Here is a 26,975-nt window from a genome sequence, read left to right on the forward strand (position 1 = left end):
TTGTTTATTTATTCTTAAAAAAGCCTTTTCTTCATTTTGTAAACTGACTCACGTAAATTGACGCTTATAATCTACAAAGGAATTCAAGCAGTGATCAGAGGTATGCATGTTCATGCTGATAATATATGTACATATAATGACTAGAAACGATGAATCATTTTCACGAGTATTCGAAGTTTTATCGTGTTAGTGCTGTACTTCAATGCGTATTCTGTACGCAAATATTAATAGCGATGATCCTCAGTTAATAGATCCCAAGACCCTACAAATAACAGAAGCGTTGGGGGAGGCATTAAAGCTGTTTGTGAAGCTATCATTTGTAGGGCAAATTAGACATCTGAGTGTGGCTACGAGAGCTCATTAAACTTACCCTCGGAACATCCGACAAGATCTTCTCAGGTCGCTTCTTATTGTTAATGCACGTCGTCTATCAGACCCTCTATTGCTCTCCACAAATGCTGAAGACAAGACATCACAGACACGTTGTTCTGCTCCGGAATTAGCGCTGCACTTGATGCACTTACTTTGTAATTACGCCCCAGCTGCTCTGAAGCGCAGTTCTAGAGTTTATTTATTAACAAACTGACTTGAAGCGTTAAAAGAAGCATTCGAGATAATATTCAACGAAATCAATTGCGGGGAACGTTGCTACAAAAGATATTTTTTATCTACATCTCTTGTCTGATGTAGTTTAATGCTAGTTCTTGTATTAAAACATGCGTGTTCTATGGGATAAAATCAAGGAAGACAATCGATTCACGCTGATCACTGTTTAGCTTGATCACTGATCACTGGGTATCAAGCTGAACGTTGTTTTGACTTCCATAACTTGCAGCTATAATAAGCGTATACAACTTTTTTCATTATTACCTCTATGAATCAATATGCTTTGTATTATAATATTCGAAAGTATTTGCATGCTCAATGAAATTTTTAAAAGCTCGAACACTCGACTTTTGTTGTCACGTGTTGCCTGCAACAGGAGCGACGTTGGGAAGCAGGCTGAACCCCACGGCATGATGGACCTCATATCTCGTGAAGCGGTCATGACATTTGTTGATGCAACTGCCTCGGCATTTGTTGATGCAGCTGCCACGGCATTTGTTGATGCAACAACGGCATTTGTTGATGCAGCTGCCACGGCATTTGTTGATGCAGCTGCCACGGCATTTGTTGATGCAGCTGCCACCGCATTTGCGAGTAAACTGAAGACTTTCGTGTTCGCCACTCAGAAAAAATTAATTCTCCATTTGAGTTGCAACGACATATAATAACTGTCTGGTAAATTGATTTAATGGATTATATTATTCAGTATTTGTTAAGAATTAACTGAGCAAGAAACTTGAGCATAAATCCGCATTTCAAATAAATATTATGTTGTTCAGCAAAGTTCCAATTGATTGACAAGTCAAGTTAGAGTTGTTTCTATGCCAACATTTGCTAATCCTTCATGCTAATACTTCATTCTCATCTAGCCAGTAACTGAACTCCTCTGTTATAAGATCTGATTTCCTCCACTCTTTGTTTAATCATTTTTAACATCAGAAGCAAATATGATTTCTACTAACTAAATCAGCAAGTCATCGGTCAGGAGCTGTTCAAAAATGATCGACCGTAACATTTCTGTGCCGCATCCATAAAAAGAGCTTTAATTGCGATCCTGACGTGGGTTCGTTAATACTGCTATTCGCTAACGACAGCAGAGGTGCGCCACATGTAGACAAATGTTTAAACATAAGATAACAAACATACCGTTTAACGACCATGCGCAGTTTGCTTAAATTGTCCAATGTTCATAGTGTAAGAGCGAAGAATTATAAAATGACGCAGAAATCTTGCAAGCCTCATCTATTGAGAAATGTAACTTAACTTAGAAAAACTTCGACAAGAAACTTTTACACAGTTTTCGTTTCTGAAATTTTAATCATGACACAGGACTCTGAAAAAATATTTACGGCAATAAAATTAATCGTTTGTAGTACACCGTCCATCACGTGGCGTCCTAATTATAAAAAAGTTATTCGCGGTAAGAATTTCTTCCACAATTTTTGACGCGTAGTTTAATTTTGGCTTTTCCTTCTTGAGGGAAGCCAAGCGAGGGCAAACAAGTCGAGCTTGTGCAGCGCACGCGACAAAGTTTAGGCTTGGAACAAAAAGCTTCAAGCTTTTTTTTGCTGTAGCCTAAACATTGTGAAGTTAGGCTTCAAGTGCAGCCCGCTGCGCTCTCTAATGTCTTCATTACGAGGAGAAACGTCGAGGCATTACAGAAATTACCCCTTAAAATGCCATCTTATTTTTCCTTAGCTTTCATTGCTCCATTCTGCAGCGCAGTGATCCTCTAATATGCCGTAATAATACGCATGAGATTCTAATTAAGATGTGGTCTTATTCACAGCCTCAAGTCATCATAAATGACGCTCATAAACGAGTTTAATTTGCTACTTGGAGATATTTTTCGGGGCATGGATTCCCTCATAAGTAAATATCGAATAACTAAGAACATTATTCCTTCATTAATGAATCATAATGCAGCCTGTTAAATCCAATGCTCGAACGATATCAAGTTTCATTGATTTTATGTTATTTATGCTTTATAAACTTTGAACACCTATTATTCTCCACATACAAATTAAAACAAACTTTTTGCATTTCGCTGAATGAATTGTCCAATCGCTAGGTTGCTGTTGTCCCATCGCTAGCTCACAGGAAATCTCGGAATATTAGCTTTATATTTCGATATATTTTATTCATTCCGTATTGAAATTATTCACATTAAAAAAATAAATTCGGCTGCACTATTTGAAATTTCTAAGTCATCGTGCGCTCGTCCGCTGAATAGTTCATCTCTATAGCTCCGCTATAAATGGTTTTCGAATAAATTCATGGAGACGATAAGTGAATGATTAAATTGATTTGCATATATTGAAAGAAATTTTGAAATGCAAAAGTAAACGTTAGAATATGTGAATGTTTTATTGGATTTTATGGATCCAGGGAGCTGGTGGTCGTAATAGTGTTTGCCGCTCACAATTAAATAGAAACAAACGCCATGTGCAAACTCCTCTCTTTGTTCGTTTACTTTGCGATGCAAGATTACGCAGTTAACCTCCATAATTGTGTGAACAAAAAGTACGCAGTTATCCCTCAGAATTGTGCGAACAAAAATTATTTTACAATACGCATGAATTGTGTGAAGAATTATTCATCCATAAAAAAGAATTACTCAAAGAAAGTTATTCAGCTATGAACGTGAATTGTGCGAGAATGATTTTACAACTAACCGTATGAATTACAAGAGAAGTCAAGGCAATCTCGCTGAGAAAATGGATTCTAGTCCCTAGAATTTATCCCGCAAATGTTAGGATTCAAATATTGAGTATTACCACGAAAAATAGTGAAGCATAAAATTTTTGACGTATAAATGCTGCTTCCAAACGTAATCAAAAGCACTTTACCATCTCTAATGGAATTTTCGGGAATCCTTTTATCTTCAATTTCTGACTGACCGTCACTAAGCTAAAAATAGTCTATTTAAATTAAAATTCGCTGTCAATTTGATAATAAATGCCAAGTAGCTCGAGATAAAATCCGAGCGAAAGTGGCTTTTATTTCCGAGAACACGAAAATCATGATGTTTTCTATGCGAAAGTCATTACTCCTAAACTGAGTTTACGACAAATTGCATAATGTTTGGGGAGGTGTTGGTAAGGTTACCGTGAACGTCGTAATGCAACACTGCGGCTGTCATGAGGAGCTGTGGTTGTAAACACGACCATAAACGACTCACATCATCAAATTTTGCGACATCCTCTAGTGCAGTGAGATCTGGGGCCGAACTGTTAAACTCGCTTTATTACGCGTAGCAGCCTAAGTACACGTGTAGCGGCCTAAGTACAGGTAGCGGCATAAGTACTCGTAGCGGCCTAAGTACACGTGTAGCGGCCTAAGTACATGTAGCGGCCTAAGTACACGTAGCGGCCTAAGTACACGTAGCGGCCTAAGTAGGCGTAGCGGCCTAAGTACACGTAGCGGCCTAAGTACATGTAGCAGCTGATTTCTCGTTTTATGATAGATGTTTTCAACTTGAAAACCCGACACTGGATGGCTGACGGAGTTACTAACTCTTAACTATTTATGAGAGTGCGGCGTCCGATTCATAGCGCCTTGATCAACTTAACTCTAGCGCCGCTCGTCGTGCGTTGAAGCAAGATTTATCAACAGCTGCTCATTTTCCTTGAAGGATACGCGTCAAATTAACGAAGTTTGAGTTTAGTAAGATCGTAATAAAAGTCCTATTATCAACTTTTATGGTATTCATTACATGTCGTCAATGTTATTCTTAATTAAACGCAGGGTAGCGAAAGGTTTTTCAGTAGACAAATAGTCAACTCTTGTACCGCCTTTCGTAAGAACAAGGATTCTTTTTTAGCTCGGTCTCTTTTATGACCTTATGACCTTATATGATGAGTTTGAGACTTCCTAGTCCCCGGTCACGCTGATGCACCGCCTTCGTCGTCCTTCGTCTCCGCCGTCCTCCGAGTGTAACGCACACAGATCATAGCTTACCGCGACCTGAGATGACCAGCTTCTTTATAACATTTGCGTGTATTTAACAGAACTACACACTCGTGTGTTTGAGAACCGTAAAATTTAGCAATATTGATTGGGGCAGATGAGCTTGTGTTCATATTAATGATGAAATCGATAAAAGATGATGATACACAATATTTTTCATCTGCGATGTTGCGTAAAATGATGTATTTAAATTTTGCGTGGCTGGCGCAGCAACAGAAAAATTTAATCCGGAAAACAATGCGTTAAACGTCGTTTTTTAAGTTTATTCTGACTGCTGACATGACCAGTCGCCAGTCAGAAGTTGTGTCGCAAATTATATTCATGGAATTCACATAGCTACATTCAGCTGCAAAACACAGCTACCTTTACCTGTTCATAATTGTAAATAATCGAGCGCATCATTCTATACCCTTATTTAAGTTTTTTTTCCACTTGTAGATCAGTGTTCTCGTTTTACGAGAATCGGTTTTAGAAAGCCAATTCATATTGGGTTTAAGATTGTAGGCGTTATGGTTAAATTGTTGACAGCAAGAAGACCTCCTATAAATCAATTAGCTACTCGTGTCATGATTTATAAAAACCTCGCCGAGTATTAAATGCTCTATCAAAATTATATTTTTTATAGTAGAAAATCTTTTATTCTACGGTATTTTCTAAACTATCTTCAAATTAGAAGACTCGCGTCATCGTATAAATTTATTAGTTTATTTGCGTTGTACTGAACTATGTCGTATGATAACAAACAAAAACGAGGCACCCACGAACGTAAGACATCTAAGCAGTGCTCCTTTCTATCGTTTAAATGAACCAGCTGGTATTGGTTAATTATGGTGTTGAATTGTTTGTAGGGCCCAGAGTCACTAACTTTTAGCTAGGAGTAGCTAATTGTTTCATTAAAGGCCTTCTTGCTGTCAAAAATTCCAAATCCTCAGCCCAATCTAATTTTTTTAAAGCGAGTCTCGTAAAAAGTGAACGGGTCTGTTAGTAAAAAATGTCCCACAAATAAAGGTATAGAATGCTTCATATGACTGCTACAAATGTGGAGTAAGTACAGGTAGTTGTGTTGGGCAGTGTAGGCAGGCCCTGGCATGCGTGAATTCCATGCATGTAATTTGCGACACAAGTTCTGACTGGTCGCGTCAGCAGTCGGAATAAACTAAAAAATATAACTCAGTACTCACTGCAATGAGTGACAGAGCGCGCATTTTCTCGTCGATGAAAGCGTGAAGTCACCGACGGACAGATGAACGGACAGACAGACGGACAGACGGACGGACATGACGAGCACAATAGCGCCTTTTTTCCATAAATGAGAAAATGCGCTAAAAAGAGGGTTCACTCATTGTTTTCGGGATTACATTATTTTGTAGCTGCACCAGCCATGAATAACTAAGTCATAGCTGCTGCAAACGAGTCGCTATGTCTAAACGGTATCGTTATGTCTAAATGAGTCGTTCTGACTAAATGAGTTGTCATGTCTAAACGAGTCGTTATGTCTAAACGAGTCGTTATGTCTGAACGAGTCGTTATTTCTAAACGAGTCGTTATGTCTGAACGAGTCGTTATTTCTAAACGAGTCGTTATGTCTAAACGAGTCATTATGTCTAAACGAGTCGTTATTTCTAAACGAGTCGTTATGTCTGAACGAGTCGTTATGTCTAAACGAGTCGTTATGTCTAAACGAGTCGTTATGTCTAAACGAGTCGTTATGTCTAAACGAGTCGTTATTTCTAAACGAGTCGTTATGTCTGAACATCTAAACGAGTCGTTATGTCTAAACAAGCCGTTATGCCTAAACGAGTCATTATGTCTAAACGAGCCGTTATGTCTAATCGAGTCGTTATGTCTAATCGAGTCGTTATGTCTGAACGAGTCGTTATGTCTTAACGAGTCGTTATGTCTAAACGAGTTGTTATGTCTAAACGAGTCGTTATGTCTGAACGAGTCGTTTTAATAATAATGAATAATAATAGTAATAATATCACTCGTTTGCTTGAATCGCAAATTCACTAAAAACTTAATAGCAAAGAAAACTCCACAAAAATTCATAGTATCTTTAAAACTGTGCTTAACCGCCCGGCCTCCTTGCCGATTCTGACCAGAAACTGGCGCACAGAGCTGGGATCGAACCCGCGCCTCTCTGCGCCAATCTTGGTACTCTGAACTTTAACCACTGGGCCACCCTGCTCACAAAAAAATGTCTAAACGAATCGTTATGTCCGAACGAGTCGTTATGTCTAAACAAGTTGTTATGTCTAAACGAGTCGTCATGTCTAAACGAGTGTTAACAAGGATGAAGATGGATGGACGTGTTTATATGAACGTAAATTTGCCGGCGTCATGATTTGCTGTGCACCAATGGCTCAGTTCTTTAGTAAATGTCTTAATACAGCATAAATAATGATTTTTTTTTCTGACAGACTTTTTGTAAAATTTAGTTGTTTGTAGTTATTATTTAACGGCTATTTAAGTATAAAACAAAATAGTTAAATTCTTCTTGACCGTCTGATCCTCAAAATTGATAAGATTAATTATTTATACAATCTAGATTTGAATTTTTGTATAGCAAAGCAAAATTCAGTCTAGTAAATGATTCCTGTTATAGTTTGGAGTTAAAGTAGCATCAGTATTCACTCGCAACGGAGGATTTCATCAGACCGGGTACTGAAATGTAGCTAATTTACCAGTAGTTTAGCTTCCTATTGATTACTTGAACAGCTACTTAAACAACTCCTAGCTTGCGAATAATTTAAAGTTACGGCGGTCGTCTGATTAATTTTTACATTTTCATAACTCGAATTGGTGTAAAAGTTCTCGCGTCTTTAGGAACTCATTAGTCATCATAACATCATTCTTTTGACGCGTTCGTTATCGGGACATAACGAGCGGTAACGTGCTCATTACCGACACGTAATGAACGGTAACGTTCATCTCCCGGTAACTCATTCGTTATCGAGACGTACGAACGTTCATGTTATCTGCCGGTAACGCTAAATGAATGGTAACGTTCAACGTTCATCTCCCGATAACGCGTGCACAGAAGCGAAATCAGCATGCGGGTTGCCCCAAACGATAGCTAAACCCTCCACTAGATCCTGCGCCCCGCAGCTCCGTTCCCTCAAAGTCAATCAACTAAAAAGCTCCGTAGGCACAGCGCTGAGTTCCGCAGCTCCCCTCTAATCCACTCATGTCTTAATCGAATCTGCCTCCATGAATATCCTCGTAATGTTATTCTTGTTGGTGATATCGGGTATTATGTTCATTCAAAGAAATGAGACAAATAGCGATGCGCTGTTTACCCTTGTGCTGGTCATGCTGACACAGTAATGGCCGGCAAAAAGGCGTATCAGCAATACATGTAGTGAGTGTGTCACTATTTGGACAATGTGATTCGCTCATATTTCTGAGTGTAAGCTGTTCTGCATGTGGGTCTCGGGAACTCGTGTACATTTCTGGCAGCCCGATTCGTATTACTTAGGCAACAAAATACTACCTAAAATTCGACCTAATCCTATTTAATGAGATCTTCAATTCAATATACTTTCTCATGAATAGGAAATCGATGTTAATGATTAAATAAATAATGTTATGAAGCATTATCATTTTTTGACGAGGATTAATTTTTTCTGTATAATTCACATTTTCGCAACCATGCAATTTTTTCTCCTGAAGTGGAAGGAACTTTGACTCTCGGTGTTTCAACCCGAGAGGTTAATTTAACTCGAATCCTCATATTTCCTGACGCCATCCATCCGGCTAACAGACCAACTTTGACGTCAGCCTTCAAATACGGGACAATAGTTTTTGATACTTCATGTTGAGGACATTAAGCCCTTATCAATAAATTATCACAAGGGTTCGTAATATATTCGTAATGCCGATCTTTGATCTATTGTAAGCTATATACGTATATATGTGGCAGATATAAATTGCACTTAGTTGAAAATAGCCGCTGGATGATTGTAGTCATATGTCCTGCAATTTAGTGGATTCTGAATTCAATGAAAAGCTTCATTTTACAATGCAATTATAGAGTTGTTAGTATTGCTACACATGGTCAATACAGAGATGAATTTTAATCGATTTATTATGGTTTTTGCATTGTAAAGACAACCATAATTGATCGTACTTGTTTGATTGTTCCATATAAATAAGCTCTAAAGATTTCATTGTGTACCGTATGAGGTTTCACGGGAAATTTCCATATGATGTATGAAGAGGTTCGGCGTGCAAGGTTTCACTGGGCATTACCATACGAAGAGACAAACTAGCATTAGAGGTTCTGCGTGTAAGGTTTCACTGGACATTACCATACGAAGAGATAAAACTTGAATTAGAGGTTCTGCGTGTAAGGTTTCACTGGACATTAACTGTCATTACCATACGAAGAGATAAAACTTGAATTAGATTTTCTGCGTGTAAGGTTTCACTGGACATTACCATACGAAAAGAAAAACTAGCATTAGAGGTTCTGCATGTAAGGTTTCACTGGACATTACCATTCGAAGAAACAAATTATCAAAAGCGGTTCTGCGTGTAAGGTTTCACTGGACATTATCATATGCAGAGACAGACTAACATTAATGGTTCATGCTGCGTATACGTCGTCGAGATGGCTGTTTGAGGCATCTGCCAAGCTTGGAGGCTGAGCCTGATGGATGGTTTCTATACAGACGCGTGGCCAGGTCATCTTTCTGCCTCGGCAAACACAGCGACCTCGGGTCGTCAGTCATGGCCATCTTCTAGCGCAGACGCCGGCATCATTGGGCTCTTCATTTGCAGCAGCCGGAAATAATTTACATGTAATGAATTCGCTATCCAAGACCAAATTACATTATTAGGAGACCCAAAGATGTTTTAAAGCTTCTATGTTACGCTGCATCTTCTTGCGCTTTCATACTATAAGAACGATAAATGATGCTCGAGCATCAGTAAGAATTCGTATTTTTGGCGTTGAGAACAAATGAGTTGGATTCTTGCAGACTAATGCTTGCCTTCACAGACAATAGAGACTAGCAAACTGATGTCATTAAGCCACCAGTTTGAAGTACTGCTGAAACTGCTTTAATGACGTTAAATTAAATTAAAAGGACGACAAGTTGCAACTACTTTAAAAAGAAAACTTTAAATAATTTAAATTGAATTTCCCTACAGATACAGTTTATCATCTCGAAAAAAATTCTTCGAGTACCGAACTCAAGAGCGTGATGAGCTACAATCAGATTATTTATGCGTTTAGGATTAAATATAATGCATGTGACGTCTCGGATTAAATATAATGCGACGTCTCGGATTAAATTTAATGCAAAGTTTCGGATTGAATTCAAGGCGACCTCTCGGCTTAAATATAGTGTAACGTCTCTGACTAAATATAATGCGACGTCTCGGATTAAATATAGTTTCAATTTATTGACGATTTCTTCGAGATGTTATACACTTGTTCATGATGTCTTCAGCCCAGTTCGCTGCGAGTGACGACGAGCGATGAGTGCAATTTTTTATGTTGTCTTTTGTTATCGGTTTTACTCCACTATGAGGACCGAAAAATGATATTTCCATTTATCAACTCGGAATCCTTCGTATGATGACCAATGACAACCCGTGCATAACTAAAATATTTTTATGAATGTTATTAATTCAGAGACTTGAAGAGATTTAGGTTAATTGCGGTATTGGATTCGGGTCTGTAGTAATGATATTGTCTTTAGAACTTGATTATATCAACTCAACTCTTTGTTAAAGTAAGGGTTATCTATATCTTAAACCTACGGTTATATCAACATATTTAAAGATGTTCGTGCTAAATAAAATTTTCGTATTTGGTAACAGTAGTTACCATCAATAAACACGGAATTAAATAATGGAGTTAATACCGATTAGAATAGTGATTTCGATTATGTGTTATTTCACTTCCAATCAAATCCAGTTCTCGGCAGAGTGAGTCCTTCAGTCGTTTACGGTAATCCATTAATATATGAACAAAGCAATATTTTTTAATATCCAGCTCCTTGTCCTCCTGCCTCAACGCTCGGTAATGCCATGAATTTGCATTCAGAAGTCTCGACAAAACTCATCTTGGACTTGACCTCGGAATTGGGAGCAATTTTCCAGGCCTATAGAGGAGAGGCCCTCACTCGATCCATAAATTCTGCCGTTGGCCTCTGAAAGCCGGGGTGGATCTGCTCTCGAATGCGAGTTAATTTGACGAACAATATTAGGTTTGTCAATGTCAAGGTGCGTCTGGCTCAGTGGCTGATATCTATGCAAGTGCGCTGAAAAATCTCCTCGAACACAGTAAACTTCTCACTACAACTGCTGCAGGACATGGATAGTTTCAACTGTTGTATTGAGTTATATCAACTTCTGTGTGTGATATCAACCATCTACGAATTCCAACGAGGTCATTGAAGAATTATTCAGCTTCAATCTTAGCACGAAACATAGCACGAGTATACAAAACGTTGAAACTTCAAAGGCATGCACTCCGTATCCCAATTACAAGTGTCACTTGCTACAATGGCTTGTTAAGCCGCCGCTGTATTTCAAGTGCTTAAATCAATAGCTCCGTCGTTGGTGTTACTAGAGAATTACTGAAATAAAAATGAATTTTCAGGATATTATTTCGTCCTGGTTCGATAACGCGTTAACTTTTTCACATCAAAATATTTTTCGTACCTGTCAAGGAAAAAGCGCCAATTAATCATCTTGCTTTCTTAGTCGTCACTTAGATTTAATTAACACAGCAAAATCTGGCCCGAAGTTGAGTGACAGACGCGTTCAAAACTCTTAATCGAGTGAGCGCGCTGCTTTAGTCTGCGCTAGAAGAACTCATTCTAATTGAGAAGAAATTTGGAGGAGACTTCGAGAGCAAAGGAGATGTGTAAATTGATGTACGATTTCAGCATTACCTAAAGGAATTGTGGGTGTGGCGAATAATCCTTATGAGTAAATTTAAAATATAATTCTATGAAAGATAGCTATTTTAAATAAATATGTTAATGCTAATTATGAAAATCCGTTTTGACACGAAAATTACTACGTTGCTAACCTATGCATGCTGCTGAAAACCAGTTTTTCTATTGAACAACATATTTCAACAACGGGCATTCTTATAAAATTGAAATGAATTCATTGAATGAAATTGAAATTAAAATGACAATTTTCCCTCGGATTCACTGATTTAGTTACATGAAATATGATGCTAATCTTTCACTATTAATTTTTTATTGCAAATGAGAATCTTCTTGTTTGCAGGGCATGAATCGAAGGTAGACACTTTTTTTAAAGAAATTCATTTGGAATTCATCATAAATAGGTACTATATACTAACTGCATATATACTATTCGTTATATATGCTGCTATACAAATTTAGTGTTTTTTCCTCTGCAGCTCATACGTGTTTTTTTCTAATTAATGGATTATCTTTGCCTTAATTTTCATCGTTGGAACAGACCGATTTACACCTTTTTATATATAACTACTTTTTGCACTCCTTTCCTTCAGTTTAAACTAACCCCATGTTGAATGAAGTTTCATCGAGGCTCATGGATAGTACTTTGAGATTTTGATCTCAACGATTCGAAACGATATATATTATGATAATATGAAATGAAGTACACAACTGCTCTACTTGGCACTGCATTGGAATTTGAAGTGTACCATTGTTACAAGGATAGCATTATTTTGTCATATAACGCTACGTCTTCCATACACTTCTGTCACTGCACCACTGATGTGACTACACGCTTCGATCAGAGTCAGCCGTGCATCAAACGTTCTTAACTGAAATTTAGATCTAGTGTTGAATTACACGTTGTAATTGTAAGGTAGTGTGTAGAAATTCTGTCCTCTTTGCCATTGACTTGTAAATTTGATAGGTGAGTCGAGGGGACTCATTCCCCTCTGTCCCCTCAGTCCCCTCATTCCCCTCTGTCCACTCACTCTCTCCAGTCCCCTCTGTCCCCTCACTCCCTGCAGTCCCCTCAGTCCTGAAGAGAAAAACTCGGATGCAATGCAGTTAATCGCCGTCGGAATCTTATTGTATTTAAATTTTTGCATTCAAGTAAATTGTACATTAATTCCATTTAGCAACTACGAGTAAGAATGATACCTAGTCAGTATACACAATTTTACACTTCGTTATGTAAGCTTTTGTATCAAGATTAAGTATGATACATAGTCAGTACATGTATTTTTTATTTATAAATATCTTATTTTCTGCATGCAGGCTTATGTGGGACAAACGGTTCATTATTTTCAGTATTGCAATTGCTATGAGATTTTCTTTTCCTCTGCTAATAAATTTATGAAAGTATAATACTTGCACTAGAATTAATTAGTTTGGATATTATTAGGGTAAATCGGATTACCACACCTTCCTCAAATAAGCTGTTCTTGTAGCTAGTTAAATTTAATCGTTTCAAACGGCAATAATAAAGAAGTTTGCCCTCGAGGGTAGATTAGCATACAGCAACTTGACTGCAACATGATCAGGGACGTCAATGCGTCACTTGGCTATGCGTGTGCACCCGAAAAATTGCGGTGATCAATTTTATCGCGCCTTGATTACACGGAGCGCTCGCGCAGTGCGGCTGAGCTTGAACTTCTGATGACATGCGCACTCCAAACCAAACGCCCTGTTATGCTTGGCAATTCTGGAAGGAATATCATTAGGAACAGGAAGACGAATTCGTTCGCATCCGCCTTACTGGGCTGACACTGAATATTTTAAACAATAAGAATAGTTAAAAACTCATTCTCTGGTCTTGAATCAAACTCGTTTTAAAGAACGAATTCTGCCATCCCATACTAATGAAACGAAGTGCATTTATTGCCAAGTTATGGAAATGCAGTGCAGATGATCGTTATTTATTATCGTATTAAATCCATGCAGCGGCCTACCGTCAATTCGAGTGATTTTGTCCCCGCATATACATGCTAACATCTTAGTTTATTTATTAAGGTTAACGGGTGATGGAAGCAATTTTTTTGAAGAGCACAAGTAAATGCAAAATAACGCAAGCTTTGGTATCGCATTTTTATTACAATATTTTTCACATTATAATTAGGTTGTTCTACAAATCTCGATTTTTCAAAAATTTCCGTTATATTGTTGGGTCACCGACACGCCAACTCGGCCTACAGCATCGCAGAGGATGCTGGCCAATGATTGTCTTTCATTAAAATCACTTCATCACACAAATCCCACCAATTCACTATAAATTGATGAACAGCTATTTCTGTACTGGTATAAACTGGTCCATGCTTAAGTAACCACTAATCCCAACGATAATAAATCCTCGCGCCATGTATGCTCGGTACTCCCTACGACTGCAAGGGTCTTCATTATTAACGTAAATTTGACGGACATCAAATATGGGTGCTATTTTTTCGGCTCCATACCATGCCATAAATTTACTTGAATGTGGCAGCGATGCGCATAAGCAGACTACATATCGATCACTGCAATCTGGACGACCAGCTGAGCCTCGTAGATTCTGAACAAATTTTCTTAAGATTCCCGTTATATTTTTAGCCGCGATAAGAATAACTGCCCAGCTTTCATTTATTAATTTTCAGTTTAATGTATTTCTTTTTAACTATGACTTATTTAATTAATTAGGAAAATTACAGATGATTATCTACGCTGGATTGACATCGATGATGATCGACGTACAACATCGATCGGAAAAATTCCTTGCTCTAAAATAGCGCGATTCTTTTTCTTTCTTACTGTCAAGTGTATATCTGTAAAAAATAGTTTAGGCTAAAAAGTTAAGACTTCATGCAAAGATTTTGATTACACGATATATTTTGGTTTTTTGCCTAATGGGTTTGTTTTATCTATAAATAACTTATTTTTCATTTGTAAATAACCTTTTTTTTGTTGGAATGGTGAGTGTGGGAGGCCTTTTTTATAAAAAAAAACTTATTCATTGCTGTTTTTTTCTTTTTTTTCTTTTCGATTTATAATTAAGCAACTATTGTTTTAAGCGATTATTATTCTCTCTAAAGAAGAATCTCAATTATATTAAAGTTGTTAAGTGTTTCATTGTAAATAATTTATTTCATTTTACTTGCGATACTTAGATTTTATATGCATATCTTATGTTAAGATATAGAAGTACATTAAAATTAAAAGTTTGATAGACCCTATTGGATTGAAAGCAGCTTAATTAAATATTAATGTGATACTAATAAATTGAGAATTTGCTATACGTTAATTAATCCTCGAGTCAATAATTATGCAGGCATCATGATTGCGTAGAGGCCGTAAGAATTTAATTATAACTCTTTAATTATTTTGCTCTCATTTAACCTGATAAGCAATGCCCCCCTGAACCTGCGAGTCTGGTTATTAAAACTTTTCAGCAGTTCATTTCCCTGCAATGCAATGCAATTCAGTGTCAGCTTTAATTCTGCAAAATTTCCCTTCATTGAGACCTTAACTTTGTTATTTCATAAAGTACATTTTGCTTAACAAATTCTTTAGCACGAATTTTTGATTATCGCTTTAATTTTTCCATTTATGAGGTGTTCAAGCTAAATGGAAAACCGAAATTATAATATTTGTTAAAATTGTTAATATGGAGAATAAAACAGAATACTTTTTACTTTTGCTATATTTCTAAAATAAAATTCATTTTTCAATAGAAAGACTACCTCAGTCTTTCCTGCCTTTTCTCGAAAGCTAATATTTTACAGGCGCTATTCTAATGTCGGTGCTTCCTTTGAAGTGCGAACATTTTCGCAAACGCAAGCCTTTTAACACTTGACCTTCAACGTTCACTAGAAACTTCTTCTGTCAACGCTGAACATTCCTTTGATGTTTAAAAAAAATCATGGTGTTTTTTGGTATTATTATGAGTTGTTTAATTTTACAATAAATACCGTTCTTCACTTACATTTGCTCTTTTATTTTTCTTGAATAGGGTGTAAGTAGAAACGTGCAGTATCTATATTGCATTGTTGCGCATTTCATGAGTCTTATAGAATTAGTCTATTATATTAAACACGATCAATTATTGTTTAGCCTTTAAAATGATGGATAAATATTTTGATATAAACATAAAAGATCCTCATTATGGCTTCATTCATCACCAAAAACTATGGAATATTTATCTGTGTGAACCCACTTGAAACTGTTATGAACTTTCGCCAAAAAAATGGTTTCGCATTTTGAGTAATTTGGCTTCCGAAGCTAGAAATGAGCGACAGGGAAACATCTTATTAACGTCACTCCGCTTCTCGCCTCTAGCCAGCTAATGTTTAAAGCCACTTCACTCTATTATTTTAAAATTTTAGGCCTAACGGCGACTCCAAAACGATGTTGTTTTAGTATATTCAACATGAAAGAGGATGTTTTGGAGCGCAGCCTCGCAGGATGCGTGAGGTTTAATCTATTGTGAACTGGGCCTTAATTGTTTCGCCTCCAAGCTTACCGCACCCTGGCTACCAGCCCAGCTCAGGATATGTGAAGCCTTCTTTTAGGCATTGTTGGTAAACGGGCAAGGCTGCAAGATTAGGTCCATTCCTGGGACGAGTTAGGTGGTCATTTGGCCTAAGTTAGACAGTGATTTGCTAGACGCAGCGGAGCTCTTAAGCTGCTAAGACTCTCGTCAACGCCCTGCTTCGTTAGCACCATGACTGCAGGTCCGGGGACTTACGATGATTCAGAATCGCTAATAATGAAGCTCTTTTTTCCTAGTATTCAACAAAACAAATCCTTTTCATTTCCTGAACAAAACAGCGTCGATCAATTATTAAAAAAATTAGTGTAATTTATTGAACAGATTGGTGCCGATTATTTTTGGATAAGGTTTTTCATTTTAGAGCAGGTTGCCGTATGATGATTCAGAATAGACGACGAATTAAATTTTCATTCCTACCACTCTACAAATCAATGTCGTTCATAGAATTTATGTTAGAATTAAGTTTTTAACTATATAACTGGCAAAGGTTTTCTCCAGCCCAGCAAGGTACTCTTAAAGGGAAAAAAGTTGTTATATGTATCTGGGGACACCGCGTGAGAAGAGATCGTAATACTAACTCGATTCAACAATATTTATTTCGACTTCATCACGATGTAACTTTGCGCCAACTTTAAACATATTTCATCATATGTGGAAGAGTCGCGTTGTGCTGATGCCGACCTCTTCCCAGCACTTCAGCAGCAAGCGTGCATGAATAATTCGATTGCCTGAACAATTTTCTATGACTTTAGGAAAGATTTTACGAATCTCTAGCGTCGATTAGAAAATGATCGATGGGGATAAATCCTAAAGGACACAGAATTAATGATCAAACGGCGAATCGAGGCAATAAGCACCGCAGGGTCAAGTAGCTGTTCAATTTTGAGATGAGAGGGTAGCGTGAGGGTGAGGACAGATGACACAAACCATGTAAGATGGTAACAGTTTCATGCTTAACCTCTTGTAAACCTTGGGAAGGCCTGATTAATATCATATATAATAGCGGTTTCAGATTACAGGTCTCAACATCATGCTCAACCTCCCAAAAGCCCAAGGAAGGCCTAATTACAATTAATTTTGCGGATTAATTCGCGTAGGGCTACTAATATCGACCAATAACTCTCCGTGCACGCGCTAGGATCTCACATGCCACATCAAAGTCCTTTTCAATGTTCACTACGATTTCTATGATGCTGTAGAAATTTACAGTATAATCTGAGAGGCAAATATTTTCGATCTTGTGGGACTATTTCAACTTGAATTTGCATCGTAGATGCTACCAGACAGTAAATTTTATAACACATTGTTGAAGCATCCTGCAACTCTGATATTTTATAAATAATTTCGGCTAATAAATACCCAAATCATTAATGTTCATCCTTATTGACTAAAATTTATGACTAATTGCTGACAACAGCATAAATCTTAATTCGATTTTTTTTTTCAAAATCGCAATTACTTGGAAATGTTAAAATTAATTTCATCAAGCAAATAAGAAGAAAAAACATCATTGACAAAGAATGTGATGGGATGAAAAATAATTTTTTTTACTCCTACTTTTCTAGCGATAACCGCTCATGTAGGATCAGGCGATGAAATTCTATCTGTTCGATACGGTCTGTTTGAAAATATTTATTCTAGCTCTTTTTTTGTAGTCTTCTCAACATTTCAATATGCCTAGAAGCCATTTTATATCTTATTGGAACTTGTTCATCATGCATTGACGTACAAAAAAACTAATATCAGTAAACTATATAAAGCATTTTTTTTCAAGCGTCCTAATGCTCATCACTGTAGAGGGCGCCGAAATTATACTCAAAATCGAAAGCACACTTGAATAGGTGCCTTTGTTCTAAAGAGTTATGCGACATTTTTGACAATTTCGCTTCTTCTCCACGAGCTCGACACCATGGATACCGCGGCGCTTTTGCCCAGATTTCGAGCAGCCGGCTTGATTGATTTATTACCTCCACGTAGGCCTGCGGGTATCGTCAATTTGAGAATTTTTAAAATTGCCCTCATGCAAAACCTTATGGAAGACAAGATGTCCCAATGAGTTGTCGTTTGCGCGCATTTCCGAATATTTAATTTATTTACACTTTCACGATCAAATTTTTTTAAACAATTACGGCACGTTACGCAATTTTACGGCAGACTCCGATTTTTTCAGTCTAAAATTTTAAATCAACTCTAAAATTTATTGAAAATTTATATCCTTAAATTAGAGTTGGCTTGAACACCAAAATTCATTTGAAAATCTTCGTTGTCTATTCGATATTTTCCATCTAATAAAAGCTGAATATCGTACCAGTTTTCGTTGTGATGCTATATTTAGATTTTAGGAGAGAAAAATCCAACTTAAAATTCAACCTTTATTATATTTATGTAATGCAAGTAGGCGCCCTGATCGTTTGTTAAGTAATGAAGTTTACTGACATAGAACTTTCATCATCCTCGTGAGGATTATTTCAGACCAGAACAGAGTTGCAAAAAATCCAGGGTTTATTTTAAGTTGTCCAACTCACCAAGGGTTTTAGTGAAGAAAACCGGGCAAAATGGGTAAAATGGGTTTTATTACTTTTTTCGCTTCTATCATTCATACTTGTCTTCAAAGTTTTTATAATTTACGTTGATTATCGAAAATTGTATGCTTTAGAGTATAAATTTCTATTATTACATTTGCCATAACTTTTAATCCAATAATTGTAATTTTTTTAAACAATGAGTTAATTTTAATTGATGGTGCCATTGACATGATGTATCACTTTTATAAAACATGAAAAATCTCTCAGGGACTGCAAATTAGTGGGAAAATATATAATGAAGCAACCCAGTTCCTCAATGTGTACTTGTTCCTCAAAACTCAAATAGTGCAAGCTTGTAAAAAACATTTTCAGTTTCTTCCTCATAATTATTAAATAATTAGACTAATCACTTTGGAATTTGTACCAATCGTTTAGGCTTCTACTATTGTAAGTGTTCATAAATTGACGGGATTGTATTGCTAGTTGCTTTTTAACTAGGAAGCTCAATTATGCAAAATTAAAAAAACAACTCGCTTGTTCTTGAAAAACCTAGTTACAAAATAAAATAGTAAAATAACCTTTTGCAAAAAATTCTCTCATTATGTGTTCAAAAAATATATACCTAGAGGGTTTGCTATTTTTTCATTACCAGCCTTTCTTTTGTCAAGTCTTTTAAGATTTGAATCCTTTTTAGGAGCCAAAATATCAAGTGGCTAAATGAAAGAACAGACAAAAGTCTATTTATTTTGCTCCCATTATTCCCCTCAAGGGACTTTGATATTAAGGAGATATCAGGTGGTCACTTATTTAATTCCATGTCATTGTGATAGTTCTTGAATGACTGTGAAGCAAGTTAGGGAACCAAGTAATATTTCGGTGACTTTAAAATGGGTGGGTACGGTATGTTTTAGGACTCTAATCAATGTGAGGTTTTTTAAAGGCTTGCACTATTCTTATATGGGATGACTGAATTGTTCAAGAAGGCTTAATAGATATATTTTTGGTAACTTCTATCCAGCATTAATGCATTCTGAAATTCAAACATGGGATCATTTTGATCCATTCTTAAGTTTTCTTTACAACCGGGTCTTTTTTTTACTTTTTTTTTGTAAGCCCGGGTTTTTACGTTAACAAATTCAGCCCGGGTGGGTAGGTGGGCAGCTACCTGTGCAGGTACCCAGTGCAACCCTGTTTCAGAAAGCAGTAAATTTCATGATCCTCGTATGAATTATTTTGGACAGCACTAACTTTCAAATGAATAGTGCTTCGTGAGCGCCCCAGCTGCCGTAGTTCCTCTCAAATTTATGAGCCGCAGGCCTCTGAAGCGCCAGCCTTTGTCGTAGCTGCGTGAACTGACTTCTGCAACGCTGATCAGCGGACAGCATCCGCTGCTCGCTACACCATTCTTATTTTTATTTTATCAACTTTATTTAATTTTTTCTAGCACCAAGACTATGTACTATATATTAGGAAGTCATGTCAGAGTGAATGAAGCGATGAATTTACTAATTTTCCTTGGAGATTTAATTTGTTAACATTTTAGTACGCGGGATGCTGTGTTGCGTGACCTTTTATTTTATGAAAAATGTTTTCTAACTTCCCAAAATTTTTGCCTCCCACATCAATTGTTTGTTCAATTATTATTGGCATTTCGCATAGTTTGTTTATGAAGTCTATTCGCCATGAAAATTAATTCAAGTAATGTCTCGGTTTTTTCAACTATATAAAACTGTATTTTCATAAATTTTCGTCTTTTGTATAAATATTCGCTCATTTTGCGAAAGCCTATTTAATTTGTAACATTTAATGACGGCTTACGATAGGTGAGTATTCACTGTAAATTATTTGAAACTTGAATTGAATATCCCGGTGTTTGCATTGAAATCTAGAATGGTGACGGAATCAACGTCGACGGTCCATTGATGGTAGAATATTCATCTTGGTGTTTGAGCAATAATATTTATTTCAACTTGGTTCATCTGACAATTTTCGTCTTTCTAAAAATATGAAAAGTGAAAATGCTTTCCAATGCTTTCCTTGAAGTCAACAGAGATGAACTTTCAAATTGTGTAGACGAGATTTATTTTGATATTCTAAGAAAGCGGTGCTTGAGGTCAAATTAGTTACAATCTTCACTTCGCAGATTTTTTTCGGATTGAACTATCAGAGCATTCAGAGGGGACATGATAATTATCGCGTATTCGCTGAGTTCAGAATTGAGATCTTTGCGTAATAAGAACGGTCATTATTCAAAATGTTTCGTACGTGTACTTTATACAGAAAACGTGATAAAAATTACATGATGTCCGGCACACTTCGCCAAAACGATAACGGTAAGCTAAATTTTCCCTTTCCCCTTTTCTTCCTTACATAACATTTATACCGAAAAGTTTGAAAGCAGAATTTTGACTGCATTTACATTCCATGTGAGACCCAAGTATTTTTTCACTTAATGAAAATTCAATCGATCAATTCATTCGATCGAACTGATTGATTATTGATTTAAATGTCATTTCAAAAATATTGTTGAAAGTCAAAGAGAGAAAATTGGTGAAAGTTGCAAGCATTGATATTTATGTCAGTTAATAAGTGAACCACTGAAGAGATTTTCAAATAAAGCCGTAACAAGCTTATGTTTTTATGAAAATCAGTACACAGCGTAAAATAAGTATGATGATCACTGCTTACCTCGTGTTTTATTCAAGTAAATGTTCACTAACTCCTTCCATAAATCTAGACAAGACGTTATGCATCAAAGATGCTGATGTTGATTATTATACTATGATTATTTGATTTAGTGATTATTATTATTATAATTATTTGCCTCACAAACGCAGCACCCTGCATGAATCGCGAGCTCGTGACGAAGATATGAGGAAAATATTTCTGATAGAAATATTTCTAAAATCTAATAGAAGCGCTCGTGCATCATTCACTTCTTACGTGAAAAGAGCTAAGGAAACACACGTTTTATTTATTTTTTTGTACTTTTGTGTTTGAATATTGTTAATTAAAATCGTTTCATAATTGTTATTCATCCTTCTTTTATGATCGTCGGTTTAATGCTATGGGTTACAGATTGCTTTATTCTCATTATTTATTGAATTGACCCTAACATGTATTGAAAGCAAGTGCTTGACGAAGATATGATGACAATATTTCTGAAACATAACAGGGAAAATATAATACGAGGATAAGACGGACAATAATTCTTAGTTAGCTTGGCAGGCGATGCGATCGTTCAGCTGTTCTTTGAACGTGCATTCACGTCGCGCTGCAAACTCGCAACTATTTATATTTATGCATGCTGACATGTTCGTATTCCTGTTCGTAATGCTATTCCTACCAGAACTGCCATAGTTATGCATGCTGACATGTTCGTATTCCTGTTCGTAATGTTATTCCTACCAAAACGAGTGAGGAATGCGCTGGCATTCCATTGATAATTAAATAAACACAGTAGATATTCGTAGTAAGTAGAATGAATGGTCGTTTTTTGACCTTGAATCTTTACTCATTAGTGCAGTTCTAAGTGTTGAGAACCCTCCATTAATATTAAAGAACCCACTTACTAGTCGGTTTGAGAAAAAAAATCCCGAATTAATCACTGACAAGCTCGATAAAATATATAAACAAAGCAACCGTAAGATATTAACTCAACAGTTGGATTTCATAAAAACTGACTCGTTTTAACTCAGCTGCATAGAGTAAATGTGGAGACAATATTCACTTCATTATTCAGCTCCTGCTACGAATATTCAGGAATCAGCAGCCCTTCCTGCGCTCCATAAAGATATCTTGTATTACAATTAGGATTTAAAGAACGATTATAATTAATTCTGGACGACGCAATGTCCCACATTATAATATTAATATGTTTGGTGGATGCCGGTCTATTTTGCTGAGCTTTCCAGTCGCCAAGATAATGTAATGACAATTGCTTGCTTGAGTGTTTTGCTAGACACAAATATGAAACTTCTAATTTTTTATATTTTATTAAATTTCTAATTAATTTCTGTAAAATCACTTGTCTTCAAAATTCTTTATTTCACCACTAATTCATATTACTGTGGAAACTCTACCAAATGCGCTCGGATTTAAAATTATCTCAGTTCATGATACTAGTTATTGGCAAAACTCAGATTTTATATGCCGTTTGGTGATAGGTTTGCTAGTGCAACTTACGCTACTGAATCCGCGCACTCTGCAGCTGCGGCCATGAACCAAACTTGTTCATCGTTTCAGCCAGATTTATTGAAAGCATATTGGTTGAATTTATATTGTTCAATTGAGTTGAATTAATTTTGATTTGTTTTTTTCAGATAAAAAATGTTATACCGTTTTATTTAGTAATAAAATAAGTCCATTACCGGTATTAAAATAGCACAACCCATTATTATTAAAATAAGTAATTTGTACGTCTCTTACGAAGATAGTCTCCTGGTAAAATGATAGTCTTTATTGAAGGCAATAAGATTGTTGTAAAGATAACTTGTTTCATATTAAGATAATGCGTATTATATGCAGGTAACATTAGATATGATAACGACGCATCAATCTTTTGAGAATGCAACACATCCCTAATCAAAATAAAAAATAAATGATAACACTTCTCCATGAAGATCATGTTATACGGTTCTTTGTATGTTGTTTCTTAAAACTACATTGCTTCACACAGACCGCATGTGAGTAATGAAGCTCTTGACAACAACAACAGTAAATGTCACTGCAATATGAGGCCTTTGTGCTGCTAGCAAGCCTTGTTTAATTGAGACACTGCAGTGCCCCCTGCACCGCAGCTACGCTGCCTTGGGAATGCCTGATGCTCTGCCCTCTCTTTACCATGTAAGTTTTGGCAATTATTTTCCTTGTAGAATAAAATCAAATGTATTATCACATCTAGAGGTTTGGTCTACTTGTATAAAAACATAAAACACATGGACGCATCGAGAGTTTTGATATCCTTGCGCAACATAAAGCACATGGTAGAATTATTCTCCGTGTAGAATTATGTTATGCACATGGTTATATCGAACGGCTCGTTGGTGCTGCATAATACCTGGCGTCCGTTAGGAGGGGCTGGCTTTTTATACATGTCAGTGGCAGGTAGTAATGTTATGGAAACCGGTCGATACTATAAAGTGAATAAGATATTATTATGTGTTAAGTTATCCTTGCAAGTTCATGTAGCGGCCTAAGAACACTTGGCGGACTAAGAATTAGTAAGGACCTATAAGTACAAGGAGCGGACTAAGTATACGTAGCGGCCAGTTTCTCGTTTGTGATTGGTGAGTTTAGCGTGAAAATCCGTCGGTGATTGTCTGACGGACTTACGAACCAGCGAATATTTTTTAAAGTACGGCCCCTTGCCTCATCAAGCTTTCACGAAGCTCGCCGAGCTGCGGTCACTGCAATGCGGAGATGCGAGGCGTCCGAGAGCCGAGTTCAGAGCGAGATAAGTGTAGGGTAAATACTCACTTTTTCTCCTGCAAGAAATTCGGAAATACTTTCCGGGGATTCAATCAACACTCAATGTTGTTTGCTGAAGGTAAAGTGCGTTAGAAATTTGATGGTCAACGTGGTCGCATTCTTAACCGTATTGATATTACGCATTCATAAGCGTATTGATATTACGCATTTTTAAGCGTATTGAAATTACGCATTCTTAAGCGTATTGAAATTACGTATTCATAAGCGTATTGAAATTACGCATTCTTAAGCGTATTGAAATCACGTATTCTTGAGCGTATTGATATTACGCAATATTAACCGTATTGACTTTACTCATTCATAAGCGTATTGATATTACGCATTCAGAAACGTATTGATATTACGCATTATTAACCGTATTGACTTTACGCATTCAGAAGCGTATTGATATTACGCATTATTAACCGTATTGACTTTACGCATTCAGAAGCGTATTGATATTACGCATTCAGAAGCGTATTGATATTACGCATTCAGAAGCGTATTGATATTACGCATTCAGAAGCGTATTGATATTACGCATGCTTAAGCGAATCCTACACGTGCGGTTGATAATTTGTGGCTTTCATAGTAAAACATTTTCTGACCTCTGCATGGTGGGTTGCACCGCAACATTATCAACATATTGCATGAATCTGCATGAAAATTAACTTCATTAGTGCATGAGTATGTTGCACGTGATATAAGTGAGTCCCTGTTTGTTATTACAATGTGATAAACGATGCTTGTTACATAAATTATGTCAATATAAAGAATGTTTGCAAATATATCTCACGCAATGATGATTAACGAAATGTATTAACAGTCATTATGAGGCCTTGATTTGGAAAATTTCATTACATTATTTGTAGGATAAATATTGATTTTGCAGTGAACTTTGACAAAAAAATATAAATATTATAAATAGTTCACGAGCAATACTTCTGCTCTCGTCATAGTCGGATTTGCGGAAGATATTTTTTATTGTTAATCTAAGTCGTCGCAGTGGCATGACAAGCGCAGGAGGAAACGTGTCGTGATGGTCGTCGTCTAGGACAAGAAATACGGCGAGTGTTTCCTCCTTGACATATGCCCATCCATGCCTTACCCTCTACTTTATTATTTAGACGTCGGTAGGACTTATTGCATCGTATGTGGGACTTGTTTTTCTTGTTGAGTGTTCCTTGGAGTTGCATCGCTCGTTAATGTATCGTGTCTGCATCGTAGTGCATGGCTTACTCTTCTTGTTAGGGCTTGGGTGAGTACAATAGTCATAAATTTCACTACTTATTTCTTACAGATTTTTTACGAATTGAAAGGCAAACATTCTAATTATTTTCTGCGATGATTTTGTAATTTAACGGAATCGTTGAGTTAACTCTTATTCTTTTAAGTGGCTGCTCAGTTGCCCCGTATATCAATTAGCATTCGTGGTTGTAGTAACTAAGTTCGAGTGGTCTTCTTGAGAAGCTGCTTCTGCATGTGTAACTCCTATATTTATTGTTGTTATTAATGTAAAAATTATTTTTGAATTATGAAAATTTCGTAATGAATGATTTTTAAACAGTGGGTGAAGAATAAATTATAAGATGTCATTTCAATCTCAACTGCTTCTGTTGAAATCATGACGTTACATTTCTTCTAACTTCTGGTAACGTGCATTATTTTTTACCTATGTACCGTTATTAATTACTGAAAATAAATTAGAATAAAATTAATGCGAACAAATTGTCAGTTACAATTTCAGATGAGATGTAATTAATTTCATTGTTATTTATTGTAGCGCTCTGAGCAAAAATAAGGCAATTTCCTTGTCTTAATAGGGCAATTTTACGGCCATTAGGATCTCTGCATTATCTGTAATTTTAACCCCGCGAATAGCACAAGACCGCGTCAGGTCGTTACGCTTAATCAAGACGGGCTGTTAGCTCACGCTTTGATGCCTTTTATAATTCCTTATCGTTATATAAAAGACGCCGACTCTCTTTGTTTATAATGAGACATATAATATGTTGTCTCGTTATTCTTTGTCTTTTTTAAAGTAGGATTTAAAAAAAATACAGGGATGTGACAAAGTGAAATCAGTTCGAGACGATCTTATGAGCACATTTGTGAAAGGCATAGACTAATAAGTCAATATTGCGTGCTGGTTAATGACTCTGAACACAAGCTTGGCCGTTCGTTATTAATACTGAATACTAATAGTGAGAATAAAATTCTAAGCTAACTATTGTTATTAAAAAGTCAGTTAATCAATGAAATCACGATCAAAAAGTCAAGAAGAAAATAATACTTGCAAGTAACATCAATTAAGTTGCTTTATGGGTTAATTCTGTTTCTTGGCTTCTACTTTTGGATCTTTCTAGTCTGTAGGAATTTTCGGTAAACGAGGAGCAATGCACGAGTGAACTTTTTTAACTCCTGAGATTTACACAAGAGAAAGCTCGGACAAACAGCGTGCGCGTCTCATTTGTTATGCGGCGACGACGGCTGTTTGAGAAAGTATTAAATTCCCGTGTCGTGTTCTAGGGATTTTTGTGTACAAGCAGAACTGCTTCACCTGACGCTAGGCACACATGCTTCCGCTACTCGGTTTCCAGTCTTACTGCTTGCGAAGCGAAGTCAAGGAAAATTTTGTTGGCATAGTAGAGATACGGATTACGGTTTAAGAAAAAATAGTTTTCACGTAGTGAAAAATAGATTGCGATTGCTAGTACACCTATTTTTTTTTAATATTTAAACATTGCTCATCAAATATCGATTAACCTCACTACGAATATGTTAACGTATAATGAACAAATTATTTTTAATACTTAAATGGCCCAAGTCGATATAGACTGCGTTCCACTTCACATTGACCGTAGTTTCCTCTTCGGATTTCATGATATTCGAATTTCTAGCAATGAAATTTACTTGTAATAAATCACGGACAAA

General features: G+C 36.4%; 1 protein-coding gene across 1 annotated transcript in view; it reads left to right on the forward strand.

The window, feature by feature from the left end:
- LOC108677537 (FH1/FH2 domain-containing protein 3) overlaps positions 1 to 26,975 on the forward strand; it is a 58,519-nt gene that overhangs the window by 1,905 nt on the left and 29,639 nt on the right. Inside the window, exons 3-4 of the mRNA XM_018165764.2 lie at positions 245 to 300; positions 983 to 1,200. Of these exons, the coding sequence (XP_018021253.1) occupies positions 245 to 300; positions 983 to 1,200 (274 nt within the window). The remainder of the gene's footprint in view (positions 1 to 244; positions 301 to 982; positions 1,201 to 26,975) is intronic.

Source organism: Hyalella azteca, unplaced genomic scaffold (assembly GCF_000764305.2).
Source record: "Hyalella azteca isolate HAZT.00-mixed unplaced genomic scaffold, Hazt_2.0.2 contig3075, whole genome shotgun sequence".
NCBI classification, from domain to species: Eukaryota; Metazoa; Arthropoda; class Malacostraca; order Amphipoda; family Hyalellidae; genus Hyalella; species Hyalella azteca.